The sequence below is a fragment of the Macrosteles quadrilineatus genome, unplaced genomic scaffold (assembly GCF_028750875.1).
Source record: "Macrosteles quadrilineatus isolate MER2022 unplaced genomic scaffold, UCM_ALF_1.0 Scaffold_4__1_contigs__length_99947679, whole genome shotgun sequence".
Taxonomy (NCBI): Eukaryota; Metazoa; Arthropoda; class Insecta; order Hemiptera; family Cicadellidae; genus Macrosteles; species Macrosteles quadrilineatus.
The window spans coordinates 94,569,072-94,583,044 of NW_026542597.1; the positions used below are offsets into that span (position 1 = coordinate 94,569,072).

At 42.2% G+C, this 13,973-nt stretch overlaps 1 protein-coding gene across 1 annotated transcript; it reads right to left on the reverse strand.

Annotated features, from left to right (window-relative positions):
- Positions 1-2,540: 2,540 nt before the first annotated feature.
- LOC128993158 (uncharacterized) lies at positions 2,541-5,003 on the reverse strand. Its single transcript, XM_054416917.1, has one exon. It carries the CDS (start codon positions 5,001-5,003, stop codon positions 2,541-2,543), a length of 2,463 nt encoding a protein of 820 aa, XP_054272892.1.
- Between the last annotated feature and the right edge of the window lie 8,970 nt (positions 5,004-13,973).

Sequence of the window (13,973 nt, forward strand, 5' to 3'; positions counted from 1 at the left end):
GGTAGAGAATTTGTAAACTATGACAACTAATACCATCAATACAGGCGCTCTAGTGGTGAATTAACAAAGTGGTTTAGGTAAAAAGTGAGGTTATGTTACAAAATCATATAATCAGTAGTTGGTAGCACTAGTGCTGCAACCTAGTAGAGAGTTTGTAAACTATGACAACTAAAGAGATCTAGTACTACAACCTAGTGGAAAATTTGTAAACTAAAGAGATTTAAGTGGTACAAATAATACATTGGTGTAATCCCTTATAGTGAATCCTATATCAAATTAATCATTACTATAATCTTGTTACCATACCATCAACACTAGCGCTCCACTAATAAATTAATAAACCTTTTTAGGTAAAAAGTGAGGTTATGTTACATATACAAAGTCACATAAGTGACTAACAATAGTTAACTATACACAGGTGCTGCAACCTGGTAGAGAATTTATAAACTAATATCTCAACTCAGAGTAATAAATTAATAAGTAAAAAGTGAGGTTATGTTACATATACAAGAGATCAAACCCATGAACCTCCAGGACTCCCACTACTCCCACTACAATACAACACTATACCAAAAAAGTAGTATAGTATATGCCGGTTCTACGCCGCCCCAAGAGCCGGCTATCTGATTGGTCGAGACGGTCACGTGACTGCCCTCTTTTACCAGAATTTGAGAGTTCACCGTTTCCAAGTCGCGCTGGAGATAGCTCTTGGGGCGAGGTCATCTGATTGGTCGGAGGGGCATTTCTTCAATTTTAAGCGTAAATAAGTTGGTTTCATATATTGCAACCACAAATACTCTTCCGTTTTCTGATTTATTTACAAATAAGGTGACACGAGTGGTTTTCGCGTGTATTTATTTAAAGTGTTGAGAGTGCAAACAAGAATAAAACTTATTAATATCTTAGTTAATATAAATTTGGAATGTATAACACATTATTTAAATGGTGTACTAGATTATGACATTCTTGTAGGTCTGAATTGATTTTAAATTTAAATTTAGTTTATAAAATAAGAAGGTTCCGTATAAAATCATGAAAACGTGTGATCTTACTGGCATTTGAATGTTACAGTATTTGATTATGTTTCAGTAATTAATTATTGAGAAAGTTACATCTTTAATTTATTTTCTCTCGACCTATTTTATATCAATAAAACTGCATTATAAAATCGTTTTACTATAATTTGTATAGGCCTACTCATTACGAAAATGCAAGATCCAGAGCCTACATTTACTTTTAATTAGCTATTTATTACATTATGTATAACACATACAATACATATGTATTATATGTATATATCTATTACATTATGTATCAATTAATTCTAAATTTTCATGGCTAGCATACAAGGAGAAATTGCATTCCTTTGTCGAACAAAATGAGTGTATAAAAATTTCTTGTTATTGCAATTTTATCAATACATTGCCCATTTACCGATTTATTTTATATATGCATTGGCATGAAGGATGATATTGCGTATAAATAAGTTTTTTATATATAAATCGTAGCTAAAATATAGCATATTAAAAATTGTAATATATGCAAGAATATATTATATTAGAATTATATTGAATATTAGTGTAACGGCATTCAATAACTAAACTGTTTTGTTTACAGGTTATTTTTCTTTTATCAATCTGATCACATTTCTACAACGTATCTAGTATCTAGAATATATGCAGATTCATAAAAGTCATAACTAGCTTTCTTTATCCTTTTCCATAAGGGTATTCCTTAAGTTTTACTGGAATATATTTTCTAGGCAGGATGGTACCCGTCCTCTCTTGGTTATGATTTTTTTTATATTGGTATGGTGTTTGAAAGATAACTAGTTTGCTATGATGTAATAATTTGTTAGACTCCCTAGGGTGTGTAGAACTGTAAAGCTCTTTATTAGTTTAGTATTAAGGTAGTTTGTATAAAAAAATTGAGAAAAATGGTTCTATGTTCTCCCTTTATTTTATAGACGGAAAGGAATCGAGGGCATGACAACATAATATGTGTAAAGTCCTCTTTGATAAATACATTTTCCGTTGATAGAGTATGTCTTTGGTATGCAATATTTACACGCAAGCTGAGTCAAACTTTACTTTGTTCTTCATAATTCAATTTCAGGATAATTTGTAATATTTCTACGGCAAATTACTAATACCATCACTTGAAATGTGTCTTTTGTCATCATGAGCTGACAACGAAATCTTGTTGAGTTCCACACTACACAGGTCATGTTTGTAGCTCCTAATTACGTTACTTGGACTGTATTTGTCAATTTGGGGTTTCAGTCAGTCTTTGTAGTCCTGGAAACTGATGCCATTGTCGACATAGTGCTCTACATTCCACATCACCCATGAGGTAGGAGCATGATGCGTTTTTTTATAGTGGTTTCCCCAAGAGGCCTAGCCCAGACAACATTATATGTGTCCGGTCCACTTCAGATTTCCTTCAAATTTATATTTTCTTCAAATTCTTATTTTCTTCAAATTCATATCTTCTTCAAATTCATATTTTCTTCAAATTCGTATTTTCTTCAAATTCATATATTATCCGTTAATAGAGTAATGTCCCCACGGCAAAGTACTGATACCATCACTTGAAATGTATCTTTTGTCATCATGAGCTGACAACGAAATCTTGTTGATTTCCACACTATACAGTTCATGTTTATAGCTCCTAATTACGTTACTTGGACAGTATTTGTCAATTTGGGTTTTCAGGCAGTCTTTGTAGTCTTGAAAGGTAATACTATTTTCTACAACTGCTCTTTTAACACCTTTCGATCTTTTTGAGATGCTGTCATTTTCTGACCTACTTGCATACATTTTTGATTTCAACGCAATGTGTTCAAACATAATTTTTCCATTTAGTTCATCCTTGAATTTTCCGATGATCTTCTTATTAGTGACACTGAAACATGGATGATTAGGTGGGTAGTCACTCGTGTCGAAAAAATCTTGCATTTCCTTCATATCTTCATATACATCATCAGTATATGTTAAGTATGTAAGTGAATCTGTGTCCGTGTACTGCAATTGAACTTTATCCCCGTATCTTGCTTTTATCACATTGTAGTGAAAGTCATACATCAATGTCTTAGACACGTCCAAAATACTCATTCCAACGTAGATAGGTTTGTTAAATACAATTTTTGTCTTGCTCATGTGTACTGCCGCAAGTTGATCCGTAAATATTGTCCTTCTCTTGAAGTTGGGTTGAGCCAACCACTTGTCTACTTGTTTTTCCTTCGTCGCCAACCGGATGTTGACACGATTCCGAATGTTTTCCATGGCTTTGCCAAACACGGCATTATTCATAAGCTTGAAAAAATCCTTTTCGAAATTGTTTATGGCCTTAGTTCTCATACTAGTATTCAGATCGATGTAAGGTTTAAGCCAGTTGCTCTGAGTGAAACTGATTGCTTTGTGAATATTCTTTAATTTTAAACCGAGAGAGATGTATTGCTTTAAATTCCGATAGTGTAGAACATATCTCTTTTTGTCAAACAATGTAGCTAGAAGTTTCTCTTGTTTAGATCCGGGTGGTATTTGTCTTTCAGGTGCCAGAGGAAGATCGGAATGTAGGTCGTGCAATTCTTGGGGATACTCTAAATCTACTTCCAATATGTATCCCATATTTGCATCATCTGGAACTGATAATATATCAATGTTGTGAACATCTTCAACCCGCTTGAAATCAGAGTAAGGCATATGTTGGCTCATTGCCCATCCATACAAGTTATTGGCGTCAAGATATGTAAGATATGACGTGGGTAAATTTTCATTATAACTTTCCTTCATGTATTTGTTATTGGCAGTTGCGTACCGGTTCGAACATTGTGATAATCCTCCTCGTATCCCGTTTCCAATCATTAGAATCATATTGTAGTCTGATAAAAGTTCAAGTTCGATCTTGGTTGTTTTGAGCATCGCACTCCAAGCTAGTCCTGGTGCTGTGTAGTACCATGCTGGGTCCAGCTGGTAAGTCTCCATACAAATGTTTCGAAAATTCTCCATGACGTCTGCTAATTGCAATACATCTGACTGGTTGTAGAGTAAAGTGTATGCTTTCATGCTTTGTATATTAAATTCGTTCCAAACTTTGCTTGCATGCTCATAGTCTTCATCTTCAATGTTGGCCATGGTTAGTTTATTGTAGAAGTCTTTCTTAAGTGGAAGTGATGTGTATTCATATTTCTGTAAGGAGTCCATAAAGTCATAAGGGTACACACCCTTTTTTTGCAGCAGCTGCAGCTGTTCACTCGAGTAGTACTTCGAAGTATGCTTAAAATGTTGAGGAGATAAGTTCTTGACGAGTATGTCTAAACTACTTGACATGAATTTAACTGAATCTACAAATCTTAAATCAATACCTCCTTTTACATGAACAGTATAAGAAATATATTTTTCCTCGTTATTTGGTATAACATCAATCGTGTCATCATTCAAACCAAACATTTTGATAAACAGGTGAGTATCGTATCCAGAAAGATTGTGAATAAATATGGGGAGGAAATGAGGTTTTCTAAAATTTAAATTACAAGCGTTGTGTGCTGGGCCCCTTAGTTTTCCTGTAAGATGGTCATGGTCTCTAACAAACGGCTTGTCTTCTGTAAACTCCTTTCCACAAATATGGCACTGAGTGGCCGTCAATATAGAAATAGCGTCCACCTCTGAAAGTTCCATTGGCTTAGCAGCTTCTTTTGAATATAGATAGCTTATTTTCTTAGACTCGTTGAACAACCTCTTTACAAAAACCTGCGCTGCGTCTTCGCCAAAGTATGTTACTAGCGTTGCATAACTGTGTTCTTCATGTACTATATAATAAGAAAAACTTATTGCATCATGTTTTTGGTATTTTTTCGTGTACGATCCTACCGTGTCTTCTTCTTCTTTGCTGGTGGACTGTATTGGACTGAGCATACATTCGAAGTCGGCATAGACGACGAATGGCACTTTCATACTCCTATTAAAGTCATTAAACTTTATTGTTTCACCTTCTTTGGGCATTATGATCTTAACTGCTTCGTGCAGCTTACAATATTCTCTATGTGTTTTCAATAAATCTTCTGTGCCAAAATGTGATAGGCACCGTCTACATAAGTGGATACTATGTGAATGCTTTGATTTCTGTGCTCCAACAAGTCTACTTAGATTTTTAATTAGGCAATAATGTGAATTCTTCTCATCCTTTAAGTATAGTAAATCAACATGTTGTTCTTTCTCCTCATCGGTTGTCAGTAATGGATACACAACCCACTTTTCATCATAGCTGTATACATTTATAGATATCCCAGTTCGCTTTTCAAAAAGTTTAACGTTACTCAAACTGACCGGGAATTCAATTCCATTCATGGCATAATCAAAGTCGTGCTCATATTTCTGGTAGTGTTGGGTTCTGTAAGGGTGTTCTGCCATATCTACAGGATGCAGTGCAGCAAGTATTGACCACAAAAAACATTTTTGGTCGTTATTTACAATATTAATAGTGGCTCTCTTGTTTTTTATTGGTCCTGGCAGGTCTATGTATGAAGAACCTCTTAATGGTACATAGCGGTTGATCCTTAGTTCTATGTTAAGTATCTTATTCAGGGACCAACCTGATCCTTTAGTCTGGAACTCCTCCATTTCAGTCAAGATTTTCTTTTCTTTGGTTTGTAACTGTTCTTCTATATTCGTGGTTGAGTATGTGATATCATTTTGAGTTTTAAAATTGATTTCTTGAATAATTTCTTCGTCGTTAGAGGTTTTTTTAAACTCAGTTAAAAGTACAATGTTTATTTTTACGTTATTATTTTGCACTTGCTTGACTATTTTATCATAAAATAGAGGTCTTGATAGTTTAAGAAACTGTATAGGGTCTTTTATCACAAGCGTATTGTCAATTACATACGTTTTCATTCTATTCTTGAACGCCTTCTCTAACTCTTTAATTTCTAGGTTAGGTTTAGGTTCTGCCATGTCGTTATTGGTTGATGTAACGACCCAAAAACCGCTAAGGGGTAAAAACCCGATTTTTAAAGTTTCATTTTAAGTATTATAATTTTCTACGTTCGGGGTAAGCCGCGCCCGCGTTGTCAGCGACATCGTAGGGGCAAGGGTCCTACGTCATCGTAGAGGGGATGACGCTAGTTACCTACCCCACCGCCAGGGGCGATGGCGAAGAAGGACCAGAAGAGCAGACCTCATAGTCAGTTGTCCACCCGCTACCGAACCGTCGACACGCTTGCTGTTTGGAGATAAATCCAACAGTCCTAACGTACCAAATTCTGGCCTGTTAAAGATTTCCCCCGTTCCTGGTATAGTCCTAAGGCATCAGGTTAGTGTGCTACCGAGTTTATTTTGTTTATTCTCATTTTTGCAGAAGTTTTATTATTTTTATTTTATTGAGCCGCAGTCGCGCGCAACCCGCACGCTTTTTCACGTACGAGCACACTGCCTTTTGTCTTTAACCAGCTACGGAAATCATTTAAGTTGCCAGAACGATATCGGTAGGACTTACCCCGTTACCCTGAACGTCCTGCTTAAGTTTGGTTTAAGAAACCCCGTACCGACTCTGGTGATCGACCGAGTTTAATTTTCCCCGACACGTTTACTTTGGTGATTACCAAGTAATAACGCACGAATCACGTTTAGGTTAAGTTTCTAATTAATTAGGCTTATTCGCATTCACGATAGTTTATTCAAAATTCTAAATTTAGCTTCGCATATTTTTCGAGTGGCTATGATGAGCACTTGTTAAAGGTAAACTTAACATTGTAAGCATTATTGTTGTATTTAATATTCTGAGCCAATAAACTCGAAACGATAATTAATTAACGAACACGTTAGAGTCCTGGACTATCTCATTGTAGGCTAAGCTATCTGGACAAATTTAAGGTGTGACAGAATTTCAGGTGAGACGACAATTACTTATTTTTAAATCGAATTTTGTCTCTCAACCCGAAATTTCGTCATATCAAATGGCGCCCGAACAGGGACATTAATTGTATGTTAACGATCTTATGGCGCCCGAAGGCATAGTCGATAATTAATTGTTTTGGCTCAGAATTTAATAAATATTACACATACGAACATTAAACAAAATCAGTTGTGTACGAGACATAATATTACCGTGGAATATTGGTTGTCTACCATAGAACTAAATACGATTAAACGTCAGTACTGTTGTTAAACGTACTACGTTTGTTTAATAGAATTACAGCATATTTATTGGAATTTAATTGACTTCGAACTTAACAGTTTATTCATCTCATTTATTTATACCAGTGTTTATACTTTCCTCTGATAATTTATTGTTATTCGATTATAATTATTTAAGTAGGAACTAATTAACACTGCATTTCGATTTAATTCAGAATATTCTGTAAGGATTGTTCTACTTTAAGAAGGCTAGTCGACCTGTTAGTTCACTAGTGTTGCGCTCGCCTATTGTTCTCTGTAGAATGGGCAAGAGATAAGAGCGGCCCGATCAGCTGTTTGATAACGGTCTGTTATTGGAGTTTCCCCGTAGTTCTTTCAATTCTAGTGGGCTTATTTCTAACAATATTTACATCCATCGCATTGCATAATATTTATAACGCAACTGAACGTTAAATATTTGGGATCAGAACTGTTTTATAATAATATTGTTGATTAACATATTGTTATATTTCTGGTTGTCCTAGTATTTAGCAGCAATTAGCATACCCCAGTTTTATTGTAATACATTTAATATTGTTACACACAGGAAATAACATTGTTTAATATAATAACACAGGATTATTATATTTTGGATCGAGCCTAATTACGACGGTCTACGTACACGTTAGTGATATAATAATATTGTTGATTAACATATTATTGTATTGCTCAGTAACAATTAGTTCACAACGATCACTAGGCTAACGTATTATCGGAACTTTGTTTACTTTTTGTGATTGTAAACATTGATTGTTGGGGTATAGTATCAGTGGTTTAAATATTATACTGAACATTTGAGATTAGTGACGAGCCCTACGACAGTTATACAGTATTTTACGTATTTTTCAACAACAATTATTATGGTCGACTGTTGTATTTATAAATAATAACTTTAAAAAATGACACCTTGGGAATTATTTTTGCGCCTTTGGACTTATCTTTTCCCAGTTATGTATGTGCTGACTCCAGATGAGTCAGGGAAAAGGCCCTCGCGCAAAAACAATGAACCGCCGCCAACTGCTACCGCTCCCACCGTCACAACCGCTCCCGACGTCACAACCGCTCCCGCCGTCACAACCGCTCCCGCCGTCACAACCGCTCCCCCCGCCGTTACCGTCACACCCGCCGTTACCACCGCTCCAACCGTTACCACTACAACTGCCGTTACCACTTCAACGTATGTCGCTACAGCAACCACCGCTGCCACTGCTGTTACCACCCGTGGGTCTACGGAATCGTCTGTGCCACGCACACCGTTTGACGATCCGCGCGTCGGGTGGATTTATAGACTAAGCAAAGAGGAGCTGCAGAATGAGATGAGTAAATACGGCCTTTCTGCGGCAGGTACGGCGGAGGAACTTAGGAAGAGTTTTGTGGATTTTTGGCGATCGCCATTCTCCACAATTACCCGTACCGAACCATACCGGACCGTTGACCCTCCACGCACTCTTAATATCCCGCCGGCGAATCACGGGTCGGAATACGCGTCTAAGGACAAGTTAGGCGTACATACCGCCCTCGACGAACGTGACAGTGTACGGGAGATACTTGGGTTGTCACCAAATGCGGACTCTACGCTCGTGAGACGGGTCCTCGCCTCAATGGTGAATACCTTGAGGTCCAACGACGCGACTCCCACGGGACACTACGCGACCGACACGGTTCCCGCTCACGCCGCACCCCCTACCACGAATTATGCCGATCTGTGCTACGGTGCGGTACCACGTCCTAACGCCTCGGCGACTCGCGAGCTGCGCGGTGCCGATCCATTGAGCCACGCTGGCCCCTCAGGCCGCCAATCGCTAGACGGAGCCTCCATTTACAACGTTGTTCGTAAGTGGAACCTTCGTTTTGACGGTCGCAAAGACCCGGTATCGTTCCTGGAACGCTTGGAGGAGTTAATGGAGGCGTATTCCTTAACTCCAGACCAGGTCTTCAGGGCTCTGCCGGAACTGTTGACTAGCAACGCCTTGTTATGGTACCGCAATAACCGGGAAGCGTGGGCCGATTTCCAGGATTTTCGTAGCCATTTCGAAATCCAATATCTACCACTCGGTTATCGTCGTAACTTGGACGAGGAGATTCGTAAGCGGACCCAGGGTGACCAAGAGTCGTTCAGGGATTTCGTAGTCGCGTTAAGCACGCTAATTCGAAGGAGGGGGTCTATTTCATCGCACGACAAGATCGACTTGATATATACGAATATGCGACCCGAATACAAGCTTATGGTTCGACGCCAGGACTGCTTGACTCTGACCCAGCTTATTAAGCGTGCTGAGGAGTACGAGTCCTACGTTAGGGATAAGAGCACGTTTCGTCCTCCACCCCCTCCGGCTATCTCTCTCATTCCTGAAACCGCGTATCACGGGCGAAGGCGTTCTGAACGTCCGGTCGATAACGCCGCAGTCACTGCTGTGCCACCGTGCGAACCGAGCTCCCGGACCTACCCGCAGCACCAGAGGTACGACCGCGCGCGGCAAGGACCGAGTTCGCGACCCAAGGCACAAACCCTATCCGTGCCCAACTCCCACACGAATGTGAGAGGGGTGGCACTGGAGAGAACCGTCCACGTCAACGACCAGTACGTTTGCTGGAATTGTGACCGTACGGGACACGTGTTCCGCGACTGCCCCGAACCAAGAACATGGAAGTGTTTTTATTGCAAAACCAAAGGCGTCTCGACCGCAAAATGCAATTGTAAGGCGGGAAACGCACACAGGATTCAGCTAAGGAGGGGGCGGCTGAGTCCAAATCCCCGATCCGGACCACAACCCCCCAAGAATGGAGCGCGTGGCTCCAACGAATAAAAGATTTCCCTGTCTCGACCAATCACGATGTTGTTTCCCTCGATACAAGACCCTTCGTAACCGTAGAAATTTTCAGTCGACCGTTTAGGGCACTCGTGGATACCGGCGCTATGGTCAGCCTCATTGGTGACCGTCTCGCAACGTTTTTACAATCCCGAGGGGTCCCGCCTATAGACAGCGATGTCGACATAAGAATGGCGAATGGCATGCTGTCTCACATCACGACTGGATACCGAGTTCGCGGATTGTTCGGCGGACTCGAATACGAATGGGACGCGTTGCATGTGACGGGATTGGCTTGCGATTTAGTCTTAGGAATATCGCAAGTTAACGACCTCGGCTTGGTGCGATTCGAACTCACTGTAGAACGAGGTCCTGGAGAATGTTCCGGACCCACCGACGACGTAGCTGCAGTGAGTAGGCTGTCGGTTGATCAGAGCGTGCGACTAGAGACGTTTCTAGCTAACGAACTCGCGCTCTTCGATAAGGTCAGCGGCAAAACCCACCTTATAGAGCACGTGATAACTCTTAAGGAGGGTGCCGAACCGGTGAAACAGCGATCGTACCCACGTAATCCGGCAATGCAGGATATTATTAAGAAAGAAGTCGAGACCATGCTTAAGGACGGGGTTATCGAGCCTGCGAATAGCCCCTGGAGCTCTAATATCGTGATGGTTAAGAAATCTTCCGGCGGGCTGCGACCTTGTGTAGATTTGCGACGAGTTAACGAAGCCTCGGTGCGTGACGCATATCCTTTGCCCCGAATAAATTTTATCTTGGAGAAATTAAGGACGGCAAAGTTTATCAGCACCCTCGACTTGAAGCAGGGCTATTGGCAAGTTCCTCTCTCGGAGAATAGTAGGCCAATCACTGCTTTTACCGTGCCTGGACTTGGTGTTTACCAGTTCACCGTGATGCCGTTTGGCCTCCATTCCGCTGGGGCTACGTTCCAACGACTCCTAGATCGAGTGATAGGCCCGGAACTTGAGCCCTACGCGTTCGCCTACCTCGACGATTTAGTTCTGGTGTCTACTACTTTCGACAAACACCTTGACCTGCTACAGGAAGTATTCGGTAGGCTAAGAAACGCCGGATTACGACTAAACCCGGAGAAATGCAACTTCTGTAAGACGGAACTACGATACCTCGGACATATAGTGAATGATCAGGGTATAGGTACCGATCCCGAGAAAGTAGCTGCCATCAAACACTTCCCCCGACCTATCAACGTCAAAACCCTGCGGAGCTTCCTTGGTTTAGCCTCCTGGTATAGACGTTTCGTCCGTGATTTTGCCGCCACTTCTCGACCTTTGACTCAACTTTTACGCAAAGATTGTAAGTGGAATTGGGACACAGAGCAGGAGCGGGCTTTTGAATCTCTGAAAGACAAGCTCGTTACCGCACCGATACTTGCGTGCCCCGATTTCTCAAAAACATTCGTCTTGCAAGTTGACGCTTCCGATTATGGTCTAGGCGCGGCGCTCACTCAGGACAACGACGGGAAGGAAGCTGTAGTAGCGTATGCCAGTCGTCTTCTCACTAATCAGGAGAAGAACTACTCTACGACCGAGAAAGAGTGCCTGGCACTCGTATGGGCAGCGAAGAAGTTTAGGCCGTACCTTGAAGGTTACCGGTTCGTAGCCGTCACCGATCACGTGGCTCTCAAATGGTTGTTGCGACATCCCGAGCCAACCGGACGGCTAGCGCGCTGGATAATGGAGTTACAGCAACACGACTTCGAAGTTAAGTACCGCAAGGGGACCCTTAACCGTGTTGCTGATGCCTTATCCCGTCAACCGAACGTCCCGGTAACCCCCGACGTGAACGTCACGTCAGCCGAAGGTCGAGGCGGTACGGAAGCCTCTAGCGACGCCGCACCCTCTTCACGTGACGACTGGGTAGCCGCCCTGTCGAGTAAAGTTAGGGCGAACCCTACAAAGTACCGGCATTACAACGTTCGAGGGGACAAACTTTACAAAACGAAGACCAATAAGGGCAACGGGGAATTGAGCTGGAAGTTATGTGTTCCAGAAGACCTGCAGGCTGAAGTTCTGCGCGAGACCCACGACCTGGCGATAGCCGGTCATCTCGGGGTCAAGAAAACCTTGGCGCGTGTGCACGAGAGGTATTTTTGGCCTGGCTGGAGGAAATCCGTCAAGGCATACGTACGTTCCTGCCGAAAGTGTCAAGCACACAAGGTCCCTCAGGATAAGCCGGCCGGACAGATGTATTACCGAAACCCTAAGGGCCCGTGGCATGTTATTTCCACCGACTTGATGGGCCCGATGACTCGATCGAAGAGCGGAAACACTTTTATTCTGGCTTTCCAAGACGTGTTTAGCAAGTGGACGGAGATGTGCCCTATCAGATCGGCTACCGCTAAGAACGTAGCGTCAAAGTTTAGGGAGCGAATTCTCCTCCGATACGGGTCTCCAGAAGTCTTACTTTGCGATAACGGGGTCCAGTTTGTGTCGAAAGTGTTTAGAGACTTGGCTGAGGATTGGCGCATCGAATTTCGCAACACGGCGCCTTACTCTCCTCAGTCGAACCCCATCGAGCGCCAGAATCGTGTGATCAAGACCATGGTGTCGCAGTACGTAGGCGAAGACCACCGCACGTGGGACACGCACCTGTCCGAGTTTCAGTTCGCGTTGAACTCGGCTATTCATGATTCGACTGGATACTCTCCGGCGGTCCTATTACTGGGCAGACAGCTGCGCCCACCGCGAGCCCTAGAAAATTCCCACCTGGGTCTAACCGACGCGTCCGTCGAAGAGTCGTTGGAGGTTATCCACGACCAGCGTCAAGCGCGGTTCCGGCAAATCTACGACAAATGCCGTAAGAATCTGGAGGCTGCTTTCCGGCGACAGGCCAACTACTATAACCTACGACGCAGGCCCGCGAATTTTAACGTAGGAGACGTGGTGCTACGCAGAGTGCGCACGCTCTCATCGGCCGCTGATTCCGTCGTAGGCATGTTGGCACCGAAATTCCGAGGACCATGCACTATCCGAGGGCGGATTGGGGCAAATCTATACTCCGTCTCAGACCCCTCCAGCAGATCTTACGTGACGGTCCATGCAAAAGATATGAAGCCGTTTGTCGAGCGCTAGAGTTAAGAAGATTTTTTAGTTTCAGTTTTGTTTTGTTTACGCTCGAGTGAGCTTCGCGGCAGACGCCGACAATACCCTAAGTTTGGGTATTCTTTTTTTTCTTTTTTTCCGTTTTTCTTTTTTTCTCTGCGAAGTAAGAGGGGGGTGTAACGACCCAAAAACCGCTAAGGGGTAAAAACCCGATTTTTAAAGTTTCATTTTAAGTATTATAATTTTCTACGTTCGGGGTAAGCCGCGCCCGCGTTGTCAGCGACATCGTAGGGGCAAGGGTCCTACGTCATCGTAGAGGGGATGACGCTAGTTACCTACCCCACCGCCAGGGGCGATGGCGAAGAAGGACCAGAAGAGCAGACCTCATAGTCAGTTGTCCACCCGCTACCGAACCGTCGACACGCTTGCTGTTTGGAGATAAATCCAACAGTCCTAACGTACCAAATTCTGGCCTGTTAAAGATTTCCCCCGTTCCTGGTATAGTCCTAAGGCATCAGGTTAGTGTGCTACCGAGTTTATTTTGTTTATTCTCATTTTTGCAGAAGTTTTATTATTTTTATTTTATTGAGCCGCAGTCGCGCGCAACCCGCACGCTTTTTCACGTACGAGCACACTGCCTTTTGTCTTTAACCAGCTACGGAAATCATTTAAGTTGCCAGAACGATATCGGTAGGACTTACCCCGTTACCCTGAACGTCCTGCTTAAGTTTGGTTTAAGAAACCCCGTACCGACTCTGGTGATCGACCGAGTTTAATTTTCCCCGACACGTTTACTTTGGTGATTACCAAGTAATAACGCACGAATCACGTTTAGGTTAAGTTTCTAATTAATTAGGCTTATTCGCATTCACGATAGTTTATTCAAAATTCTAAATTTAGCTTCGCAT